This window comes from Engystomops pustulosus, chromosome 3 (assembly GCF_040894005.1).
Source record: "Engystomops pustulosus chromosome 3, aEngPut4.maternal, whole genome shotgun sequence".
Classification (NCBI taxonomy): domain Eukaryota; kingdom Metazoa; phylum Chordata; class Amphibia; order Anura; family Leptodactylidae; genus Engystomops; species Engystomops pustulosus.
This window is the reverse complement of record NC_092413.1, coordinates 71251983-71275645: the sequence shown is the minus strand read 5'-3', so window position 1 is coordinate 71275645 and position 23663 is coordinate 71251983. Positions and strand designations below refer to the sequence as shown.

Genomic DNA, 23663 nt, shown 5'->3' with positions numbered 1-23663 from the left:
CAGCTACACAAGTACCTGACAGGTTCTGCTATAACATGGCTGCATCCTGGAGCTGTTGTACCTTTCACATACACACACAGGCTGCAGGGGACGCCAGCACCAGAAAGTACATGGAGGAGACATTACACCATTATACAGGCTGTCAGTCAAGCACTGGGGGTGTGGCTGTGCCTCCCACTCATGAATAAGCTGGACAGCTTGAATATGATAATGACTCATTGGACATCTCACAGGTCTTTTGCATACTGCTTTAGGACCTCATTGCTTAAGTTTACAGGCATATAGAGGGACAATGAAGGGATAGAGGCAATGCTTTCTAATGGCAGTTTATGAAAATATATTTAGGTTAGGGCAGTGATGGTGAACCTTTTACAGACCGAGTGCCGAAGCGACAACTAAAATCCACTTATTTACCATGAAGTGCCAACAGGGCATTTTATGCAGTAACTTATTGCTACCTGTTTTTACACATCTTTCAATTGTATCGGCCCCTGAGCCCACCAATACAGTTGAAATTCAGACTGTCATTGTAGCTTCTCTCCAGGGTCTCTCTGTACAGGTAGAATGGTGGGTCCAGCAGAAGGACCTCCAAAGATAATGAAGTTCTGTCCAAACCTTTTAACTTTTCCTGCAGTTCCAAATGGCCAATGTAGTGTCGCTTTAAAATAGCGCTGAGAGCAGCATCTCTTAAGTTGCCTGGCACTGCAGGAAGATTTGGTGGATTTGTTCCGGTTTGGTGAACTCTGTTCTAGGGTGACAACCTGAGTGCCCACAGAAAGGGCTCTGAGTGCCACCTCCGGCACCCGTGCCATAGGTTCGCCACCACTGGGTTAGGGGATTATTTTGCCTGACGGGTTCTCTTTAAAGGCTTACTAATAGTTTTATTTATTTATATTTTTGCTATTATGATTATATTTGCTTTCTCTTCCTAATTGTGTGGTCATTCTATAGACTTGAGCTTCCAGAACAATTTTACGATATCTGTTAAAATACATGGTGTGTCTTCTGATGCAACCGTGTCCTATGTGGATAACAAGGAGCACTCCCGGCCTAGGACACTTAGTTGTGCACAGGTACGTGCAGCTATTGGCATTTAATAGGATGCTGTTATGTTTTTGTGTTAAAAAATGCATTTATTTATAAATTATATCTACAGTTCCTTGTGAAAGTATTTGCAAGTGGGACACAGTTGTGAGGTGGAACAAAATTTTATTAGATATTTTAAACTTTTGAAAAACATAATAAACTGAAAAGTGGGGGCGTGCAATATTATTCGTCCTCCTTTATTTTCAGTGCAGCAAACTCCCTCCAGAAGTTCAGCGAGGATCTCCAATAAATATATTATAGTAAATATAATCCACCTGTGTGTTATCAAGTCTCCATATAAATACACCTGCTCTGTGATAGTCTCAGGGTTCTGTAGCATTAAGACCAAGGAACACACCAGGCAGGTCCGTGTTACTGTTGTGGAGAAGTTTAAAGCCGGATTTGGATACAAAAAGATTTCACAAACTGTAAACATCCCAAGAACCACTGTGCAAGTGATATTGAAATGGAAGAAGTGTCAGACCACTGCAAATATACCAAGACCCTCCAGTACCTCTAAACTTTCATCTTATACAAGGGGAATACTTATCAGAGATGCAGCCAAGAGGCCCATGTTCACTCTGGATAAACTGAAGAGATCTACAGCTGAGGTGGGAGAGTATTTCCACCGGACAACAATCAGTCGTGCACTGTACAAATCTGGCCTTTAGGGAAGAGTGGCAGGAAGTAAGCCATTCTCAAAGATAAGTCTTGTTTAAAGCCACCTGGGAGACGCCAAACATGTGGAAGAAGGTTCTCTGATCAGATGAAACCAAAATCTAACTTTTTGGCCACAATGCCAAACGATATGTTTTTCGTAAAAGCAACACAGCTCATCACCCTGCGCTCTCCATCCCCATTGTCACACACTGCAGCATCATGGTTTGGGCCTGCTTTTCTTCAGCAGGGCAGAGAAGATGGTTAAAATTGATGGAAAGATGGATAGGCGAAATACAGGACCATTGTGGAAAAAAAACCTGTTGGAGTCTGCAAAAGACCTGGACATATAATTATCTTGTAACAAGAAAATGATCCCAAAATTAAAGCAAAATCTACAATGGAATGGTTAAAAAATTAAAGTATTCATTTGTTAGAATGGCCAAATGAAAGTCCAGACCTGAACCCAATCGAGAATCTGTGGAAAGAGCTGAAAACTGCTTTTCACAAAGGCTCTCCATCCAACCGCACTGAGCTTGAGTTGTTTTCCAGTAAAGAATGGGCAAGAATTAGTCTCTCAATGTGCAAAACTGATAGAGACCTGATACCCCAAGCGACTTGCAGCTGCAGCCAAAGGTTGCGCTACAAAGTTAACTTGAGGTGGCCAAATATTATGGCAAGCACCACTTCTCAGTTTATTATTTTTTATAAAAGTTTAAAATATGCAATACATTTCGTTCCATTACACAATTGTGTCCCTCTTGTTGTTGATTCTTCACCCAAAAAAATTACAATTTTATATCTTTGTTTGAATCCTGAAATATGTTCAAGGGGGCGAATACTATAACAAGGCACTGTGTGCAGAAATACAGTTTATATCTATAGCACTTGGCTCTGGAAATGTTACAGGTTTTCATTGAAAGTATGATAACCTGCGTTCCATAGACGTGGCATGTATCGGGTAGTGCACCCAGTATTTCTTTGTGATGGCTGTTGGACTCTCATCTGTTTTTAATGTTTACCATTTCCCATAACTACTGCACTACAGGAATGTGGTTTCAAAAACATATATCAAATCTTTAGTTGTAAACTATTCAAAACAGAATCAAAAACACAAGGCACCTGTCAACATATTTTCACTAACAAAAGTAATGGATGGTTACCATAGCACTGTGGTAACTATTGCCCATGCTGTTTTTAGCTAAAAAATAAAATGGGGGGTAACTTCCTATCCCCTGAAAATGAACTTTTTAGCCTCCCTGACACAATGCTAGAAGGAGCAGTGAGTCATAAGGGGTGTGTTATTCATGTGACTCAGTTTCTGGCATCTCCCTCTTCCCCCTCTCTTCAGCAGAGCAGATGATACGTCAGCTAAAGGGAGGGAAGAATGAGGGAAATACCGGAGACGCACTTACTCACATGATTAACACATGACCCCATGATACTTGCGGATAGTTTGTTTTCTGGCGATAAAAAGTATGCATTTTTAGCTAAAAATTGTGTGGGCAATAGTTAGCACAGTGCTATAGGAAGCTGTCAGTAGATTTATTATTGAAAATCTGATGACTGGTTCCCTTCAAGAGTTTATACCCTTTGAAGATATAAATTATTGTTTTTTGTTTGTTTCTTTTTCTTATTTTCTATAGGGATCCTCCATATTTATGTCTTTCCCAATCTTATCCACTTATGTTTTGTGTTAATTCACATGTGGAGCAACATTTATACATAAACAATTGTGTAATTCAGTACTCTTATCTCATACTCACATGTTCTCTCTCTGTTTTTTTTTTTTCAGAAATGCGATGAAATTATTGTGGTCCATCTTGGATATTTAAACTATACGCAGTATAATCTGGATGTTCGCTTTGAGAATCTAAACCTGCTTAAGTACCCCATTACAGCTGTAACATTTACAGTGAGTACACCCAGAGCATAAGAAGAAATTACTTGTTCAACATAAGAAATATGTTTTATGGGGCATCAGAATGGATGGAAGTAATAGTAACTGATAAACAGTGCTAATAATAGTGAAACCCTGGTGTCCACTAAAGATCCACTGAAAGAATTGTCCTGAACAAATGCAAAACTCTTCTCCAAAAGTCACTTAATTTCTCACGTTGCCATACCAGAAGCATCAGATGGTGAAAATAAGGGCAACCCCTCCAGAATCTCCGCCCATTAGGAGTCAGGTATAAGTCCACCATCTGTTTCCCATTTCTTCCAGTGGATAATGGATAGCTTTAGTCTCCAGGCAGAGCATTGTATGTTCCAGAAATAAGTCCTTGGGTAGTACCCCCTGACACCTCCATCTCAAGAGCAAACTTATTCACAATGTGGATCACTTACAGTTTTCTCATTAGCATGCCTTAACTGCAAACGTTTATAAAACTGTGTGTGGGGCAGTTCAAATTCCTCTCTTAGCTGTTCAAATGGCTTAAAGTTCTTCTAGCAGTCAAAAATCCTCTCCTCCCAGGACGAATATCCCACCAACTGGGACATTTCAGGAACTTTGGGTTACGCCAAAAAGGAAAGTATACAGTGTGGCCTTCCACATCTTACATCCCTTTCATTTTGGGGCTTACATTATATTTTAAAAAGGTCAGTCACCTTACTGCAGACAATGTTTCCGTGATTCTTGTTTCAATAGCTGCTATAGGGGGTCGCATACCCATCATAAAAGTTACTATACGTCTACTAGGTCTTGTCTGTGAAGATGTCTCTGCCTACCCCCTTAAATATTGCACCTGGGCCACTAAAATGTAATGCAGTTTTGGCACGCTGTAATATTTCCATTTTCCATGGCGTCCCCCATGACGGCCCCAACTGGAGGATGGCCCTTGACCTCTGTAGGGACAGGAAGCAGAGAGGTTAAAAGCCCCTCCCCCGCACCCACACTCCAGTGGCTTCCTGTCCCTACACAGGGCAGGGAGTAGAGAGAAGTTTCTCTCCTCGCTTCCCATTAGTTGGGACAGTGAGGGGGGACTCCATGGCGCGGGACCTATCCCTTACCCAGCACAGTTCCGGGCCTCGATCGGGTTGCGGCCCTTTCCTCTGCCCGCGGGGAACTGCATTTTCTTCCGGCTCTGCCCGCAGCTCCTGGAGCCTACGACACCCGGAACATGCGATCCTTGCGCTCCCGCGCACTTCCGGTCGACCCCAGCGTCAACTTCCGGTGGAGTGACGAAACCGGAAGTGACGTCAAAGCCGCGCGACCCGGAAGCAGGATCGCGGGGCGGTAAGTTTAAATTGCTCTAGCGTGGTAATCGCGTTGATCTGAGGTCTAATCTTCATTCCGGAGCACACCTCTAACCTGCGGCTTACGAGTTAAAGGTTCCCTTTGGCGTTTTTCAGGTCAGGTCTTTGGCTTCAAACACCCTGATATGTACACCTGTGTATTATGCTGGCACATACTATGTTTTATTGCACTATATTCTGACATGGGCCACGTTTACCTTATAGACCCTGGTGGATCTCTCCTGGCTTACCGGTACCAGGTAAAATCCTACCCTTTAACCATTGCAGTGCTGATTTACAAGCCTTCAATTGTTATTATTACATTCTAGGCTGGCTGGTTACTGTAGTTCCTCTAGGAGCATGGAACCCTGCAATTTGGAGGCCTCAGGTCTGGACCTCATATCCCCACCTCCTGTGAGTAGGGGTTAAAGGGATAGGGTGGTGGGTCACTCGCACCTCCCGTTTATAGCAGTTCCTTATCTGGGCTCTCCTTTCCTTGATAGGATTCCAAGGAAAAGGAAAAAGGCCGTGCTAAGGAGCAATCCTCCTCTGAGAGGAAGAAAACGGCTCATAAAAAGTGCAACATGTGCTTTGAAAAATTACCTAGTGCATATATAACCTGTGTGCAAAAAATGCCTGGATAATTTGATTCGTGAGGAAAGGACCTCATTCATGGATGAGATGCGCAGCTTTATCCAGGAGGAAGTCAGATCATCTGTGTCTTCATCCTTGGCTGCCTTTGCCCCCCAGGAACCACCTCAAAAGCGCCAGAAAATAGTGGATTCATCTTCTGACCCCGCTTCAGACTCTGAAGGTGCTACGGTCAAGGATTCTTTGGAGTCTGATACGTTCCCTTCCACCTCTGCAAATAGGATGGAATCAAGATATCTGCTGGCCTCTGAAGACCTGGAGCCCCTCTTAAAGGCGGTGCGAGATACCCTGAAGATAGAGGAGGTAGAAGAGACGCAGTCCATTCAGGATGAACTCTTTGGTCTGCTCAAAGTCAAGAAGCGGCGCGTGTTCCCAGTCAATAATACTCTCAGGGATCTGATTCTGGAAGAATGGAGGGATCCGGAAAACAAAATTTCTCTTTCAAAAGAATTCAGAAATCGCCTTTCTTTTGATGAAGAAGAAGCCAGGCTATGGAACTCGGCTCCTAAGATGCACATCCAGGTCACTAAAATGACCAAGAAGACCGACTTGCCTTTTGAGGATGCTACCCAGTTGAAAGATCCGCTGGATAGAAAGGCAGACAGCTTATTAAAAAAGAGCTGGGAATGTTCCATGCTGAACCTTAAATCCAACATTGCTACAACGTCCGTAGCTCGCACACTGTTCCACTGGGTAATGGAGTTGGAAAAGGATGGAAGGGATGGAACCCCAAGGGAGCTGTTACTTAATACCTTCCCGACCCTGAAAGCAGCCACAGCCTTCATTGCAGACGCCTCGGCGGAGTGAGGATTAGTGCTAAAGAAGGGGCTCTTTCCAACTCCGTAAGAAGATCCCTCTGGTTGCGCCAGTGGAGCGGAGACTTCAGGTCGTAGTCTAAATTGTGCGGCATCCCGTTCGAGGGGGAGTATGTGTTTGGGTCCGAATTGGACACCATCCTGGAGAGGGCGGCGGTTAAGAAAAAGGGCTTCCCAGAATCCAGGACCAGTCTGAGGAAACCTTCCTTTCGTGACCCCAAAGACAGGAGACCATCCTTTAGGGGCAAGGGTAAACAAGGAAGGTGGAGCTACCCTAAAGGTGGAAGAGGCAGGGGGTTTCTGCTCAACCCCAGTAACTCCGCTACGAGTTTCAGGAAGCAATGACGCCAAGGTGGGAGGAAGACTGTTGAATTTTCATCAGCAATGGAGCCGGATAACATCAAACCCCTGGATTCTGTCCATCCTCCAGGACGGCTACAAGATAGAATTGACCGCTCTTCCTCCCACAAATTTCGTCCTTACCAGACAACCCTCTCGGGAGCTGTCGCGCCAACTCTGGTAAGAAGTGCAGAAGTTATTAGAGCTGGATGTGATTATCCCTGTACCCCAGGAACATCAGAGAAGAGGACATTACTCTCCATTGTTCCTCATAAAGAAACCAAACGGGAAGGCCAGGATGATCTGCAACGTGAAAGGGCTAAACAGGTTCGTCCTCTACAGAAAATTCAAGATGGAGACCGTCTCTTCCGCTTCAGCTCCAATCCATCGTCAGGCGTTCATGTGTACAATAGACCTGAAGGACGCCTACTACCACGTCCCAATATACCCCAACTCGCAGAAGTTTCTCAGGTTCGCAGTCCTGTCACCAGAAGGCGAGGAAGCTCACTTTCAATACAAAGCCCTTCCCTTCGGGATATCTTCTGCACCGAGAACCTTTTCAAAGATTATGGTCGAGGTAGTAGCGTTTCTGAGGAAAGAAGGAATATCCATCATTCCGTACCTAGACGACCTTCTGGTAGTAAGTGCCTCAAGTCAGGAGCTGATTCTTCACAGGGATATCACCATGAAGACTCTTCAACGGCTAGGCTGGATCATCAATACAGAAAAATCCAACCTAGAACCGAGCATGAACGTGGTATTCCTGGGAGTTCTAGTAGACTCCACACAACAGATGTCTTTTCTCCCACCAACAAAGAGAGAAAATTTAATTCTCCAGGTAAACACGTTCAAGAAAAAGAAGTGCTGCTCCATAAGAGAAGCAATGAGGATCCTTGGGCTCATGACTGCATGCATCCAGTGCGTGCAATGGAGTCAAAGTCTCCTACAAGGACACTACAGAACTGGGTGCTGTCCTCTTGGGACAAAGATCCTCGTCACCTAAACCAAAAGGTGGAAATTCCCCTCTGTCTTACGATCCATAGACTGGTGGACAGATCCAGCAAACCTGGAAAAAGGAGTACCCCGGCATCCGTGGCCAGTGACACCTATACAGACGGACGCAAGTCAGTCGGGTTGGGGAGCGATTGTCGCAGGTCATCCTGTCCAAGGCCTGTGGCCAGATTCCGTGAAAACCCGTTCCTCAAATCATCGGGAGTTAAGAGCTGTTCTGGAAACCGTGAGGTCCAGCACACAAATGCTGAGAGGAAAGCATGTCAGGATTTTTTCGGACAACGTCACTACGGTGGCCTACCTACGTCACCAAGGGGGAACCAAAAACCCGAGTCTCCTGGCACTCTCAAACAAAATCTTCGCCTGGGCAGAAGAAAACCTTCAATCCCTCTCCTCCATCCACCTCAAGGGGGAACAAAATCAGGCAGCAGACTTCCTCAGTCGGAGGAAGATAGATCAAAACGAGTGGTGTCTTCACGAAGATGTCTTCCTTCAGTTAACAGGGAGGTGGGGACATCCGTCAATAGACCTGTTTGCCTCCAGCAAGAACGCGAAGCTCCCGCGTTTCTTTTCCCTGGAACCTACAGTTCCCTTCAACCAAAGGGACGCATTCAGCCAGTCCTGGGGGGACTGTTACTGTATGCCTTTCCTCCGATACCTCTTGTGTCCCGGGTCATACAAAAGATCAGGGAAGACCAGGCGGAAGTTATACTAGTAGTGCCCTGGTGGCCAAAAAAGAACTAGTTTCCTTGGCTAAAAAAGATGGCAATGGCGGATCCATTCCTGTTACCACCTCGTCCAGATCTCCTGTTCCAGGGTCCAGTCCTTCATCCCAATCCACAGGCTCTCCAGCTCGCTGCATGGATCCTGAAAGGAAGATACTGACAGCCCAGGGGCTATCCGACAAAGTGATCTCCACGATGAAGGCTAGTCGTAAGGTGGTCACCCACATAATTTACTCCAGAATATGGAAGAAATTTGTGTCTTTCTGTGGCTCAGTCCCTCCTAACCAGTTGTCTCCCAACATCTCGCAGATATTGGATTTCCTGCAAGCAGGTTTTGATAAAGGGCTGAAGACGAGTACACTCAAGGTCCAGGTATCAGCCCTTAGTGCCTTCTTTGATACTTCCTTGGCGGAGCACAAGTGGATCCAGAGGTTCGTAAAAGCTACCTCCAGATTGAGACCTCACTTAAAACAAAATATCCCAAACTGGGATTTGTCTCTGGTGTTGAATCACCTGACAGGTCCTCCATTTGAGCCCTTAGAGACTACGGACCTTAGAAGCCTAACCCTCAAGCTGACCTTCCTTATAGCCATAACCACAGCTAGACGGTTAGGAGAAATCCAGGCTCTCCCTTAGAGAACCTTACCTTAGAGTTCTGGAAGATAGAGTAATTCTAACTCTAGATAAGACTTTCGCTCCCAAAGTGTCTTCCAGTTTTCATCGCAATCAAGAAATTGTGTTACCTTCTTTTTGCCAGAACCCTAAGAACAGTAAGGAGTCAGCATGGCATACTCTGGACGTGAGGAGATGTCTTCTCCACTACCTGGACATCTCTAGACCTTGGAGAAAGGACGACAACATCCTGCTGCAGTATACAGAGAAGAATAAGGGGAAGAAAGCTTCCAAAGCATCTATTGCCCGTTGGATCCGGACTACCATCAAAGAGGCATATGATGCCGAAAATATGGACATTCCTGGGACTGTCAGGACCCACTCAACCAGGGGGGTGGCAGTCTCATGGGCTGAAAAACGTGGGGCCTCTCGTCGATATCTGTAAAGCAGCTACCTGGTCTATCCAGTTAACATTCGCTAGACACTACAGATTAGATATCTAAAGCGCCAGGGACCAGGCCTTCGGTAGGAAAGTCTTGCAGGCAGTTGTCCCACCCTAAGGTACTGGTAATCTGGTACATCTCCAGTTGGGGCCGTCATGGGGGACGCCATGGAAAAGGAGAATTATTCTCAGTTAATTCGGTTTCCATTAGTCCACCATGACGGCCCATATATTTTCCCCGTCCCCTTTTATTTTTATAAGACAGAGTAGTCTTAGTTTTTATTATTTAACCTGTTGTATCTGACTATAACATACAATAAATGGGTTGCATCCACAGCCGGTGTAGTTATTTGGTAGCCACTGGAGTGTGGGTGCGGGGGAGGGGCTTTTAACCTCTCTGCTCCCTGTCCCTACAGAGGTCAAGGGCCATCCTCCAGTTGGGGCCGTCATGGTGGACTAATGGAAACCGAATTAACGGTGAGAATAATTCTCCTTTTTATCCGCAGTTGCCTCTTTTTCCATAACAGCTCTCGAAATAGCCCCTGCATGCTGTAAAACAATCTAAAAGGTAACAAAATTGGGACATTGTGTAGGACACAAAGATGGTGCTCATGCTTCAACTACTCTTTCGGGTTGCCCCTTCCCATCAAACACAGCGGAAGCCTACACAACGCATTCACTTTATCTAAATTTATTTAAATTCCGTTAAACCATTGTAGTGTCTAATGGACAACGGATTCAGGCTTCTCAGGGTCAGGATAAAAGATTTTTCCCAGTTGATTCTCAATCAAAAGCTATCCAGGAATGTCTGTGTTAGTTTCTTGACTGTGCCAATTATGTCACCGAGGTACAATTAACTCTAGGGTAACCCCTTCTCCAATAAAGATTAGCTTCTTACTTATATCCAAAATGTGCTGTTTGTGAGTTACTATAAATGGGATATCTGGGCGTTACATTTTTTTATAGAGTGGCATGTGGTTTTGAGAACTTATGAGAATTATTTTCACTGCCTCATACTTGTTTCTATCAGTTTCTCCAGCTACAGCACGCGTTTTGCTCCCAAAACATATTAGACTGGTCCGAAAGGACTGCTCTCAAAATGGTGGCTAAGGATGGAGATACTGGAGGAGTTATTTACATTCATTATAGTTCTCTATTATACACACAGATTACAAAGATACCTTTGACAGTACACTCTTAATAAGAGAATGATTTGGGCAATATTTGCGATGATTGGTGTGATGTTCTAGGATGAATGACTAAAGTCACTGTGATTGTGATGCTTTGTCTCTTTGATCCTTATCTCTTTCACGTTGTCTATTTTACGCCATCGAGCCAATTTAGAATGGGTTATAGGACAAATGATATGCGTCCAAGATGTCAGCTTTCTAGTGATAGTTTTATTCACTTAATGTGGAATAGTGAAATTTGGTTCTAGAGCTCCTCAATAAAGTGTATGATACTTTGATATCCTGTAGTGCTATTATATGTCTACTGGGATGTGTATCTGTCTTTAAAGGACCTTATAAAGCAGCCTTAAAGAGGTAACAAAATAACACATTCTCTAATTCCCTGTTCTTAACAAAAATACAGCATTTAACAGATACCCTGTATCTTCTGACTTTAGGGTTGGCAGCCATCTTGCCTGACAATGTGAGCTAGATTTCTCTCTGCAGAGGCCCCTCCCCCCTGCATTCCAGGACGAGCTCACATTGACACACATACACTGACTTCCTGCAGGCAAACAACAGCAGCACTGAGAGGAGAGCTATAGACAGATAAGTTCTTTATCCGGGGAGGGGGATAGTTTAGAACAATGATGTAGCAGTGCTGACTGTGTCATTGTGTGTAATATGCATCTCATCATCTCCTCTCTGATGTCTCATCTTTTTCTATGTTTCAGATACTAGTAGACTAATCGGAAGCTAAATGAAAGTGTATATAAACCTGTACCCTGATAATCTAACCACATTGTCAGCACACAGAACTAGTGCGAACAGTCTGGGATTTTACACTGACCATCACTGTGAGTGATGGGAGCTAAAACACTGAGCAAAACTGAGTAAAAATTTAAAGTAAAGGATTAAAAATTATCTTTAGTGTGTAAACATCACTAGGGGATTGTAATTTGAGAAATTTCTTTTGTGGGCAAACTCTCAAACCTGTCATCGGGTCTCTGTAACTACCTGTTGGAGGAGCACACAAGGATTCCATCCCAGCCTTAATCATCTTAATCCATACATTTATCATTGTAAATTCATAAAATCATATTTTCTTTATTATGTAAATGAGGGTGGGCACATGAAGAAAGTTATTTCACCCCGATTACCCCTCCTCCCTGTGTGTAATGTATAGTAAAGCATTGCTAGTGCATATGCTTTATCTGCTGACTTGCTCTCTTCTCCTCTACTCATGAGACAGACATCAGGTAAATAATAGCCTGAAATGCTGTGTCTTCCACACATAGCTGTATCTTGAGCAGTTGTATCTCGTACACTCAGGCACTAGGGGACATGGCTGCCAGAACCAGGAGGCACATGGAAGCAGCACCAGGATTGTCACATCATTTATGCAGGCTGTCAGTCATGTGTATAGGAGTTTCTCATACACACGCAGGCTGCAGGGGGCGTGGCCTCCAGCATCAGGTGGCACATAGAGGAGCTGGCAACAGGAGTGTCACATCATTATACCGGCTGTCAGTCAACCACTGGTAGGTGTGGCTGTTTTTCACACTCATGAATAAGCTGGACAGCTGAATATGATAATGATTCATTGGACACCTTTCAGGTCATTTGCATACTGCTTTAGGACCTGATAATTTGAGTTTACAGGCATGCTGAGGGACAATGTAGAGATAGGGGCAATGCTTTCTAATGACAGTTTATGGAAATATATGTAGTTTTGGGAGTTAATTTGACTGACAGGTTCTCTTTAATGATCAAATCTACTTTGTACCATGATGCAGCATCTGGCCCTGTGTTAGAAAAAGGAGACCATAAAAACCTAAAAAAATATCTGTTTAAAAATATAATGACCTGCAAGGTCTCTGGAGGGTATCACCAAAAGCCCTCCAGCTGGACACTCAATTACTATGGTATTTCCATGTTGATGTAACAACTGTGTTATATTGGTTTGTATGATCAGTGTACCATTGCTGTACCAAATACTTATGTATGTTTTTGCCTTTTTTTATCTATTATGGAATGCTGTGCTCATTGAATGGGGGGAGGGATTGGTGGTGGGAAATGGAGGGGTCTCCTTTTTGGTTGTATTTTTGCTGCGTTGAAAATTGAATAAAAACTATTTGTTAAAAAAGAGTGGTGTGAAGGGGGAGCTGTAAAAACAAAATATAAGCTACACTTATCACCTCCAGTCTCTGTATGTGTATAGAGGCACTAAAATGACTTTATGACCTCTGTGTGCCCCCACTCCAGCCTCTCCCTGCAACCAGTGTACGTTTACACAGGCCAGAGCCATTACATGGAGCGGGTGCATGCTGTGGTCATATTGTCTTCCCACAAGATGATGGCACCTTACTGTAATTTTGTTTTGAGCGTGTGTCTCATAAGCTGAACATGTTTGTGTAAGTAAGCCTTTAAACCTAATTGTAGAAACAGAAATGTAATCTTCTTCTAAGCACTGTTATCCACATAGTGGTGTCATTAAATTTCTACCCTTAAAGAGAACCTGTCGCCACATTTTCACTGACACCCTTCTTTTTGGTAAAAATAGTTTCCCTTACATCCCCTTTAATCAACTGTATCTTATGTTACCTTGCATCAGAGTGGGCATGACCTTCTCGGCTAGCACCCCCATCTACCCATTTCCCATGCCTCTTCTAAGTATTCAGCACTTCATGTCATGCGACTATGGTGATGTCATCTAAGGTACTGATACATCGGGCAACGTCTATCCCATCTATGTATCTGATTACATGAAATCACAAAATGCCGCTATGGAGGCATGACCAGATAAATATATGGGGTAAACGTTGCAGATGTAACAGGACCATATGACATCACCCTAGCCACACTCTCTCAATGATCCATAAAGTAGCATGTTCTGTAGCAGTGATATGTCATTTTTTTTTTTTTTTTTTTTTACAATGTAGTCATGGAAAGGAACCATTTAGGGATGAGGGCAATGCTTTTATTTTGTGTGTGTTAATTTTGATGGCAGGTTTTCTTTAAGGAGACCTGTGGCATATCATACATCAGTGTCACATAGTATTGGCAGCTGTGCAGCATTAAATATTTTATTATATTATGTTTTTATGGGATCATTCGGATCTGTTATGGTCTGCTATTGAAACACAACATGTTTTGCTTTACTTTTAGTGGAAGACCTACAATCCAATATTTTCTCAAGTGGAAATCTGGTTTCGTTTTGTATTTGTCGTGCTTACTTTTATGGTGACTGTAAGTAAATATAATTTTATTATTGCTACCAACTTTTTTGTGTTTCTATTAAATAAAGTTGGCAAAAAATCTTGAACATTTTAGCTTTTTATGGATAGATTGAAAATCAAAAGATCCTCAACTGTGATGTATTAGGAATAAAAAAAATTAAATGATATACTAAGAAAGTGCTTCAGATAATGTTCTTAGGAATTATTTCTTTAACCCCATAGCGCAAAAAGACATACCTGTACGTCTTGTTGCATAGGAAAGAGTATGAAGAGTGTGCGTCTCAGCTCGCGGGCAGTAAAAATCCACACCCACAAGAAATGGCTCAAATGCGTTTTTTCATCTTTCACTGCTTTCAGAATTTTTTTCCCGCTTCCCAGTATACGGCATAGAATATTAAATACCATCACTATGAAGTGCAATTTGTTACACAGAAAACAATCCCATACATAGCTCTTTACATGGAAAAATAAAAAAGTTGTACATTTTTGAAGGTGGGGAATGAAAAATAAAGACGCAAAAACGAAAAAGGGCCTGGTGCTTAAAGGGTTAATACCTGCTGAGATCGGTCTGGCACACTATACCTTGTGACATCATCAGTTGGTGTCAATTAGTGGCCATGACCTAAACAGCCTCTAAGAATCTCCCAGGCCTGTAACTTTCTATTACGGTATATTCACAATCAGTTACAGTACATTCGCAATATACTACAATAATGTTGTACTACAGTATATTCACAATACAGGCAGTCCTCTACTTAAGGACACCCGACTTACAGACGACCCCCAGTTAAAGACGGACCCCTCTGCCCACTGTGACCTCTGGTGAAGCTCTCTGAATGCTTTACTATAGTCCCAGACTGCAATGATCAGCTGTAAGGTGTCTGTAATGAAGCTTTATTGATAATTCTTGGTCCAATTACCTGGGGACTGCCCATATATTGCAATACAGTTTTATTGCAGTATATTGTATTATAGTATATATGGCTGGAAAAAGATGCAAGTCCATTAAGCCCAAACTTTTTTCCCCATAACCCCTGATATTTTTGCTCTCCAGAAAGTCATCCAGGCCTATCTCGAGCATATACAGAGTCTGCCATAACAACCCCCTGCGGCAGAGGCTTACAGTAATGATTCCATGTCCAGGGGTATGGTAGAACCTCCTCTCAGCGTAGAGGATGCCACCTTGTTTTGGTCACAGGTCCTAGGTATAAAAAGATCTTTGGTGCGATCATTGTACTGCCTGTTGAGGTATTTGTACATTGTAATGAGGTCTCCTTCCAGACATCTTTTTTCTGAACTGAATAACCCCAAATTTTGTAACCTGTCATTGTATTCTAGTCCCCCCATTTTTCCAATAATACTCTCCTCTGCAACCATTACAGTTCTACCATGTCCTTTTTTTACACTAGTGCCCAAAACTGTACACAATATTCCATGTGTGGTCTAACCTTTGATTTGTATAAAGTCTAAACTATGTCCCTTTCATATAATTATATTCTATTGAAATTGTTAACCCTCAACGAGATCATTTATAAAAAAAAATATAAAAAAATGAATACTGACCCCTGTGGCACTCCACTGGTAACGTCAACCCAATCTGAGAATGTGCCGTTAACGATGACCCTCTGTTTACTATCACTAAGCCAATTTCTTACCCAAATACACAGGTTTTCCCCTATTTAAAGCAGTCACATTTTATGTACTTATCTTTTATGCGGCACATGCCTTGGGAAAAGTCCAGATATACAACATCCACAGCCCCCTCCAGGTCCAGTATGGAACTTACTTCCTGATAGGATCCAATCAGATTAGTGTGACAGGACCTATCCCTCACATTTGCTATGCGCCAGTCATGTGGAACAGAACCAGTCCTCAAGGAATCTTCAAATATTAAAATAATGGTCTGTCTATCATGGTACAAAGTTCATGCAGTACCCGGGGGTGTGTGCCATCTGGGGCCGGTGATTTGTCTCTGGTTGCGAGGCAGTGCCGCACCTCTATCGGGGTTATACATTACATAGAGAATTTAAATTATTTCTCATCATGTCTCCCACCATGGGATTTTCCTGGGTGAAGACAGTTGAGAAGGCAACATTCCATAGATTGGCCCTTTCCTCATCTCCCTTCACCATGACCCAGAGGTTATTCATCAGCGGGCCCACACTCTGTTTTTAGGTTCTTATCATTTATATACTTGAAAATTTTTCTTTAAAAGTTGGGCCCGAAAAAGTAGCTAAAGAAAATTAAAAAAAAGTTTAAAATGAAAAAAGATTACAGAAGCAAAAAAGTCGATTCCACACCCCGCCCCCAAACCCCCAACTTTCACTGTTGAGTCCCCTATATTCTTAAGGTCACTACAATTGGAAATAATTCTTAAAAAAAAAAAAAAGATTAAATTTTTGGGATATTTGGATGTTCTTTTCCTGTTATGGGATAATTATTGTTATTCTTTGATCTGGCATAATGATTGTTTTTAATTTCTCTATGCATTTTACAGCAAAAAAGGCAAGTCCCCCCCCCCCCCCCTCCGGTTCATAGTACATTACACAGGAAAAAAAAGCTGCTTACTTAATTATGACTTGAGTTGGACTTTGAAATATTGAACTTCTGACTTTGCTTCTGCACCAAATATGGTCCAGTGTAATTAAGAATACCCTTCTCGGATTGCATTTACCAGGAATGAGGCCAATGTTCTTAAAGTAGTAGAATGCCAGGGTAGCATTTATTCTATGGACCTGGATCCAGTATTTATTTTCCATCTTGGGGATTGGGAGAATACAATACAATTTCTATAGTGTATGAGCTTTGATGTGTTTGGGGATAGCATGAACTCATTATGAATTCAGCATATTGGCCTGAGGACTGCTTTTGGTTTCTCTCAAGTTTTCAGGACCATGGCAAGTAGTAGTGATTTATACATAAATCCTAGTCTCTGTACATGCCTTCTTTTTTGTAAACTACTTTTTATTGGGTTTTTTCAAAGATAAATTTACAAACATTTTTTAGTCATCAAAATGAACAGTTGTACAATTCACATGTTTGGGATTTGACAGGTGTTTGCTAAATGTTATATATATATACATAGTACATCGTTTTCCTTCCAGTATCTTCCCTTCTTTCTCTATTTGAGACTTTGTGAACCCAAAGTTGATGTTGTGTTTAACTATATCTCAACTTTATTTAACAACGACGTTTAAACTGTAACCTTTGTCACAAGAGGAGGTTTCAAAGAGATTATCTGACAACTCTCTTTTTTAAGTGTAGAGTAGGGTTCATGTTGAGGAGCATGTACTATATTGCTGCCACGGTTCCCACACTTCATTCACCTGTTGGTGCTTCAGAAACCCGTAGGCCAAGGTTTTTTCAAAGTTATATGTTTTATGTATTGCTGCTTCTAGCTCATTAAGTTTAGGGCTAACATTTGTTTTCCTGTACATGCCTTCTGAATCGCAGAGCACTGTTGTACTTCATTTATTTGTTATGGTAATGGAATCATTTATGGACTGGCATTGATTGGGGTACCACAAACCAGTGTTTTAAGGGCAAACTGGCTGTTGATTGGTCAGCATACCCCACTGCAGGATGTGGGTGTGGCTTTAATCAGATATTTATATTTTGATATTTTCTTCCCTAGTACTTCACATTGTTCATACAGTATTACTACCATTTTATTTTATTATAAGGAATAGGCCACTTTTGGCCTATTTTCTCACTGGTCGATATGGTGATACTGTGAATGCCATTTGATATTATTATGACATTTTTCGATTATACGAATAAAGATTAGATAGAATTAAATCTTTTTGGTTCATTTTATTTTATTAACAGAAATATACTTAATATAATTTTGTACAATACTTTTTTGTTACAAGTGACGAAAAATTTCCTTCAGTAATGCTATTTTTTTTTTCCAGTGTTTATTTGCACATTCTCTTCGAAAATTTTCCATGAGAGATTGGGGTATAGAACAAAAATGGATGTCTGTCCTTTTACCTTTGCTGCTTCTCTATAATGGTAAGAATATCACAGTTATTTGGCAGTAAGGGGTTAAAAATGTATGTGGTTCATAGGCGCAGGTGTGGTGGTATAGAAGTATAGACCATTTCCTACCAGTCTTCAGCTACTAGAGACTATACTTTCAATAACTTGCAGACAGACATATTTTACTTATCAATGTGGCCATCTGAATATTTATTTCTGCTGATCTCCTAAAGCTTCTTCTTGTCTGTGTGTATAATGTCCACTGGAATAAAGTGGCCTCCTGGGCAAATCATTCTGGATGTTTATAAAAAAAAAAAAAGTAATAAAACATTGTGTAGAGTACCTGTACGCGGAGTCTCTTGGATCCTGTCCATTAATGTATATAATATGTACGCCAGTAGATCTACGGTTTATATCTATTCAGCACCATATATGTTCTGTGCCCCAGTGTTTGCCTATGGTCCTTGTCATATATTTTCTTTTTTTAATAAATGGAAGCTGAAATAGTATAATTCTTTTGTCTTTAGTAGCTGTACCTTCATGCAGAACCCTGTGGCTTTCATATGCAGGGCCGGTTCTGGGCAAAACTAAAAGTGGGGCCCCAAAATAAAACTATTTTACGACCAGTCACAGTCAGTAAGAGGCTCCCTTTAGTATGGTAAAACAAATTGTAATATGGGGGAATATTATAGGAGTTTGGTGTGCAGCACGGTGGCTCATTGGTTAGCACTACAGCATTGCAGCACTGGTCAACATCTGCAAAGAGTTTGTATGTTCTCTCTGTGTTTGCATGGGTTTCCTCCGGTTTCCTCCCACACTCCAAAAAATTACTGATAGGTTGAATAGATTGTGAGCCCTATTGGGGACAGGGACTGATCCGGCAAGCACAGTGCGGCTCTGCGTAATCTGTGTACACTATATAAAAAAAAAAAGGAATTATTATTTATAATTATTATGATAGAAGATATATATGAAAGATGATAGAGATTTCTAGATGCAGAACTATAAAGTAGATTATGTATACAGTAGATGGATATGAGAGAAATACAGTAGAAGAGAGAGAAGATTGATAGAGAAAGCGAGATATATAAATGGTCAGATTATATGAGATGGATAACTAGACAGCTAGATATATTGACAGGAGGATAAATGATAGCATCTTCACCCGGGAATTCAACCAAGGGGTATTTACCCTTTCACCGCCAGGCATTCCTGGATATGTTGTCGCGTTACTGGCCAGAGCAATTTTTAAAATACAGCAAAAATAATTAAAGTAACCTGCAACAAACCACATATTTTCTGCAAGCAGACAATTGCCCCATTTTCAAAATTGCATTAAAGAGTTTATAGACATAGGCGCCATCATGCAATTTTGATTCAAACTGAAACATTTTATAAAAAATACTTTGACTTTGGAGCACATTTTTTGCCATCAAACAGAAAATATTTTCCTTCACATCTCCTAAATAACTAGATATCTCCTTTTCAGCTACAAATTTTAAGACTGTCACAACCTGCAAAATATATCAATGAAATAGAATAAAAAGTCTTAAAACCTATATAATTTTGAAAGCAGACAGCCAGGTGATACATTTGGCAATTAACATTCAATATTTCCTCTCAAATATGTACAAATCCAGAATACTTGTATAAGAAAATAAACTTTCCAAAAACAGCAAGATGTGAGGAGATCATACAGACCCCACATGTGTATATTCACCAAAATATGCAGCAAAGGGAACGTTAAATCCACAGGGGACACCGAACTTTTTTTTTGCAGAAAATTGCACTGAGCGTCACACAGATCTATCATTGTATTCTCCCTTACACAATGGTAACCGAAATAACTATATATCCATAAACCAAACTAATGAGATAATAATAGTCACTTTTAGATGTGTGCCATTGTATTAGTCGCACAATAACAGAAGCCTCCGCGCTTCATAAGAATTTGAATGAGAATTTCATAACATAGATGTAAATCAGGGGTCCTCAAACTTTTTACATAGGAGGCCGTTCACAGTCCCTCTCAAACCGTTGGAGGGCCGGGCTAAAGTTTAAAAATAAGTAAGCGGTACATGTGACCTGCATCCGTAACACACTGGGACCCCCTGCAATTAATTAATATACTGCATATATATTTTTTATATATTGGCCTGATTAATTAATTAATTAATTGGGTCAATTAATTATTAAATATACTGGGACCCTTCTCCATGAATTATTTTCAATGCTGCTCCCCCCATTAATTATTTCCTATGACGCCATCACGCGGCCGCGCATCCAGGTTCAAGAAGCGATGTGCGCCGGGTTTGTCTTCCGGCCACATCGCTCCACCTGTAATAATAGTGCTCGAGCGGCCACATTGAGCACTATTCAGTGACGGGCAGGAGCTTCCTGTCCGTACGGACAGAGGCCCCTGTCCGACTGCCGCTACCTGCCGAGCGCCTCAGCAGGAGCCGCTAGCGCTCCTGGATGAGGCGGGGGCCAGACCACTCGTGTAAATAATGGAGGATGGTCTGCAATAAAAACTTTATTACAGGACATGTGTGTGTTTTTGGTGTAACATGTAGCTTTATGGACACATTCTGGGTCGCCGTGTTAATATATAATAGCGACATTAGGCGAAGAGGATCGAATGTTCATCGTATCTGTCAATTTTCCCCCCAAAAAACTATCACGAAATAAAAGGTAATAAGAGAGAAAGTGTGTTCTTAGATAGTTCTGTAAAGAGAGGGGGGTACATACACTTCAGGGGGTCATATCTCTGGCTCTGTGACACATAGAACCTCGCTTCTTTTTTTCCTATGATAGAAGAGAGTCTCCTCTTTTATAAGTTATGATATTAACTGTTAAACAGCTGTTGGGAGTAATTTTTAATCTAAAAATGGCACCTGATATTCTCACTTTAAACCTGAATATCTTTGGATCCATGGCACCTAGAAATTCAATATTCATTTGAAAGAAGAGATTTTCCCCTTTTAGTGGGGCCCTGGCCAATTGCCCACTTTGCCTACACATAGCGCCGGCCCTGTTCATATGTGATCACTGAAGTTAGATGATCTGGTGTAGCAGGTATAATTGGTACCGTCCATTTCCTGTCAGACAATGTTTCTCTTGTTTTGTTGCAGACCCATTCTTCCCTCTCACGTTCCTAGTTAATAGTTGGTTCCCTGGCATGCTGGATGACCTCTTCCAGTCACTATTTCTTTGTGCTCTCCTGCTCTTTTGGCTTTGTGTCTACCATGGCATCCGTGTGCAGGTAAGTAATTTATATACATTTTCACATAATTTGAAGTAAAATATTTGGTGCAGTTAATGTTTTGTTATTTTATGTTGAAATAATTAATTTGCTGCTAATTACAGATTTATGAAGTAATATGGCGACAGAGTTACAAATAGAATAAATGCACAATATTTAAAGGGGTTCTTCAGTGCCAAAGGTTGACTTGACTATACCTGATCTCCCCACAATTATCACTTAAAGGGAACCTACCACCACAAATCTACCTATAAAGGTAGATTGGGTGGTAGGTGGATTAATGGGACGTGAGGATAGCCCTTTTAAGGGCTAATCCTCACGTCCCTGCACTTTTTTAATAACTTTAATTTGGTATTTATTCAAATTTACTTATGCGGCTACCGGGGCGTGGAGTAGCCGCATATGAGATTACACGAGGCGGCTACTCCACGCCCCGGTAGCCATTTTACCACTCCTACTCACCCATCTTCGGCGCGCAGCTCCGTGTAGCTGCGCGCCCTCGTCCGGCGATCCTGCCGTCTGCGCATGTGCAGAAGAGCAGGCCCGCGCCTGTCTCGGAGTTGTGACCGCGCAGGCGCGGGCCTGCTCTTCTGCGCATGCGCAGACGGCAGGATCGCCGGACGAGGGCGCGCAGCTACGCGGAGCTGCGCGCCGAAGATGGGTGAGTAGGAGGGGTAAAATGGCTACCGGGGCGTGGAGTAGCCGCCTCGTGTAATCTCATATGCGGCTACTCCACGCCCCGGTAGCCGCATAAGTAAATTTGAATAAATACCAAATTAAAGTTATTAAAAAAAAGTGCAGGGACGTGAGGATTAGCCCTTAAAAGGGCTATCCTCACGTCCCATTAATCCACCTACCACCCAATCTACCTTTATAGGTAGATTTGTGGTGGTAGGTGCCCTTTAACTAATTCATGAAATCAAGTTCATCCCTGTGGACTGGTAGCTCCTGCTACACTTACAGGTTTCACAGAAATTACCTGTATACCTTCTCTACTCTCCAGTGGGGCATGTGCAGTCAGTTCCCTGTCCCCTGCTGTGGGGGTGTTGCTGCAGGTTCCAATGTATGACAACATTTAGCTTCTTTTGTGGTTGATTTATTTTGCAGAATATAGGACTCATTTATTGAGATATTCGTTTGGTTTGCATTGCCATGTTCGAAGAGGCCTAATATTATATATTGTGCAGCGCTGTTTTAGGGCTTGGTTTTTTTGGCGGGGCAAGCTGTCTTTATGGGTATCATGTTTGGGCAAATGTTACTTTTTGATCACTTTGATCAACTATTTGATCACGATTTTATTTTTTACAGCATTCACTGTACGGGTTCAGTAGTAAGTTTATTGCCTTGCACGGGTTGTTAAGGATGTTGGGTCCAATATGTGGTGTTTTTTTGGTGATTTATTTCATTTTATTTATTTTTTTTATTTTAATTTGGACTTGGCTTGTCACATGGTGGGCCATGAACAAGTGATCATTTGATCACTTGTTCAGTGTAATATACTGCAATACTAGTGTTGGAGCACTGTTCGACCGTGCTGACCTCAGAAAACACAGACCTCAGGGCTGCCATGGAAGTGATCGGCATTCACGGTGGATGCCAACCTGTCATATGAGTACCCGGCACTGCTTGATAGTGACCATACGTCTATAGGGCTAAACAACCGGGATCACAATCCCAACTGTTTGGGCAAGGACCCGGGTGTCATAAACATCCGCGCTCCCATAGTAATTACACTGGCTCTGCTTCTGAGCCTGGCCGATCACTGAGACATTCATGTACGTCAGGAAGAGGCAATGGACCACATTTCCCAATGTACATCTTATTGCGTTAAGGGGTTAAAGACTATCTTTCTTGAGATTTTCAGACTTTGATTTAACTGCTGAATGTGGATTTTTTTTTTAGGTGAGAGTTAAGTGCTCTCTAAATTTGCATAATGTATTATGGCAGTTTGGCATTTGCATTTTCCATTGTGACACTGATTTCTCTTTCATGAGTGTTTGGTTGGAGTGGAAAGCAACCTGGCTTAGGAGGTTTGCAGGTTACTGGAGTTGTGGGTATGACAATGTTATAATAACTATGCCCTCTATTATACCTGCTCTCCTGTGTAAGCCATATTGTTTGTAATTGTAAAAGGTTTAACAAAAAATTTTTATAACAAAAGCTGTAGTTTAAAAGTCATGGATATATATTATATTCGTAAATGTCTCCTTTTATGTATAGGGTGAAAGGAAGTGTGCAACATTTTATTTGCCCAAATTTTTAATAGTTGGAATGCTTTGGCTCGCCTCTGTGACACTAGGAATTTGGCAAACGTAAGTATTTGCATTTATTTCTTATGTTATTTTCATTACTGTTGCAGTTCATCATATTGCATCCAGCTGTAACATTCACTTTCCTTTACATAGGGATTGCTGTAACACCTTAAGCCACCATGACATTG

General features: G+C 41.9%; 1 protein-coding gene across 3 annotated transcripts in view; it reads left to right on the top strand.

Annotated features, from left to right (window-relative positions):
* The window catches only part of TMEM181 (transmembrane protein 181), an 87405-nt gene that overhangs the window by 36576 nt on the left and 27166 nt on the right, over positions 1-23663 (top strand). For all 3 annotated transcript variants that reach the window (XM_072141028.1, XM_072141029.1, XM_072141030.1), the window contains exons 5-10: positions 952-1073; positions 3539-3658; positions 13910-13990; positions 17895-17994; positions 21093-21223; positions 23444-23535. In XM_072141028.1, the coding sequence (XP_071997129.1) occupies positions 952-1073; positions 3539-3658; positions 13910-13990; positions 17895-17994; positions 21093-21223; positions 23444-23535 (646 nt within the window). The remainder of the gene's footprint in view (positions 1-951; positions 1074-3538; positions 3659-13909; positions 13991-17894; positions 17995-21092; positions 21224-23443; positions 23536-23663) is intronic.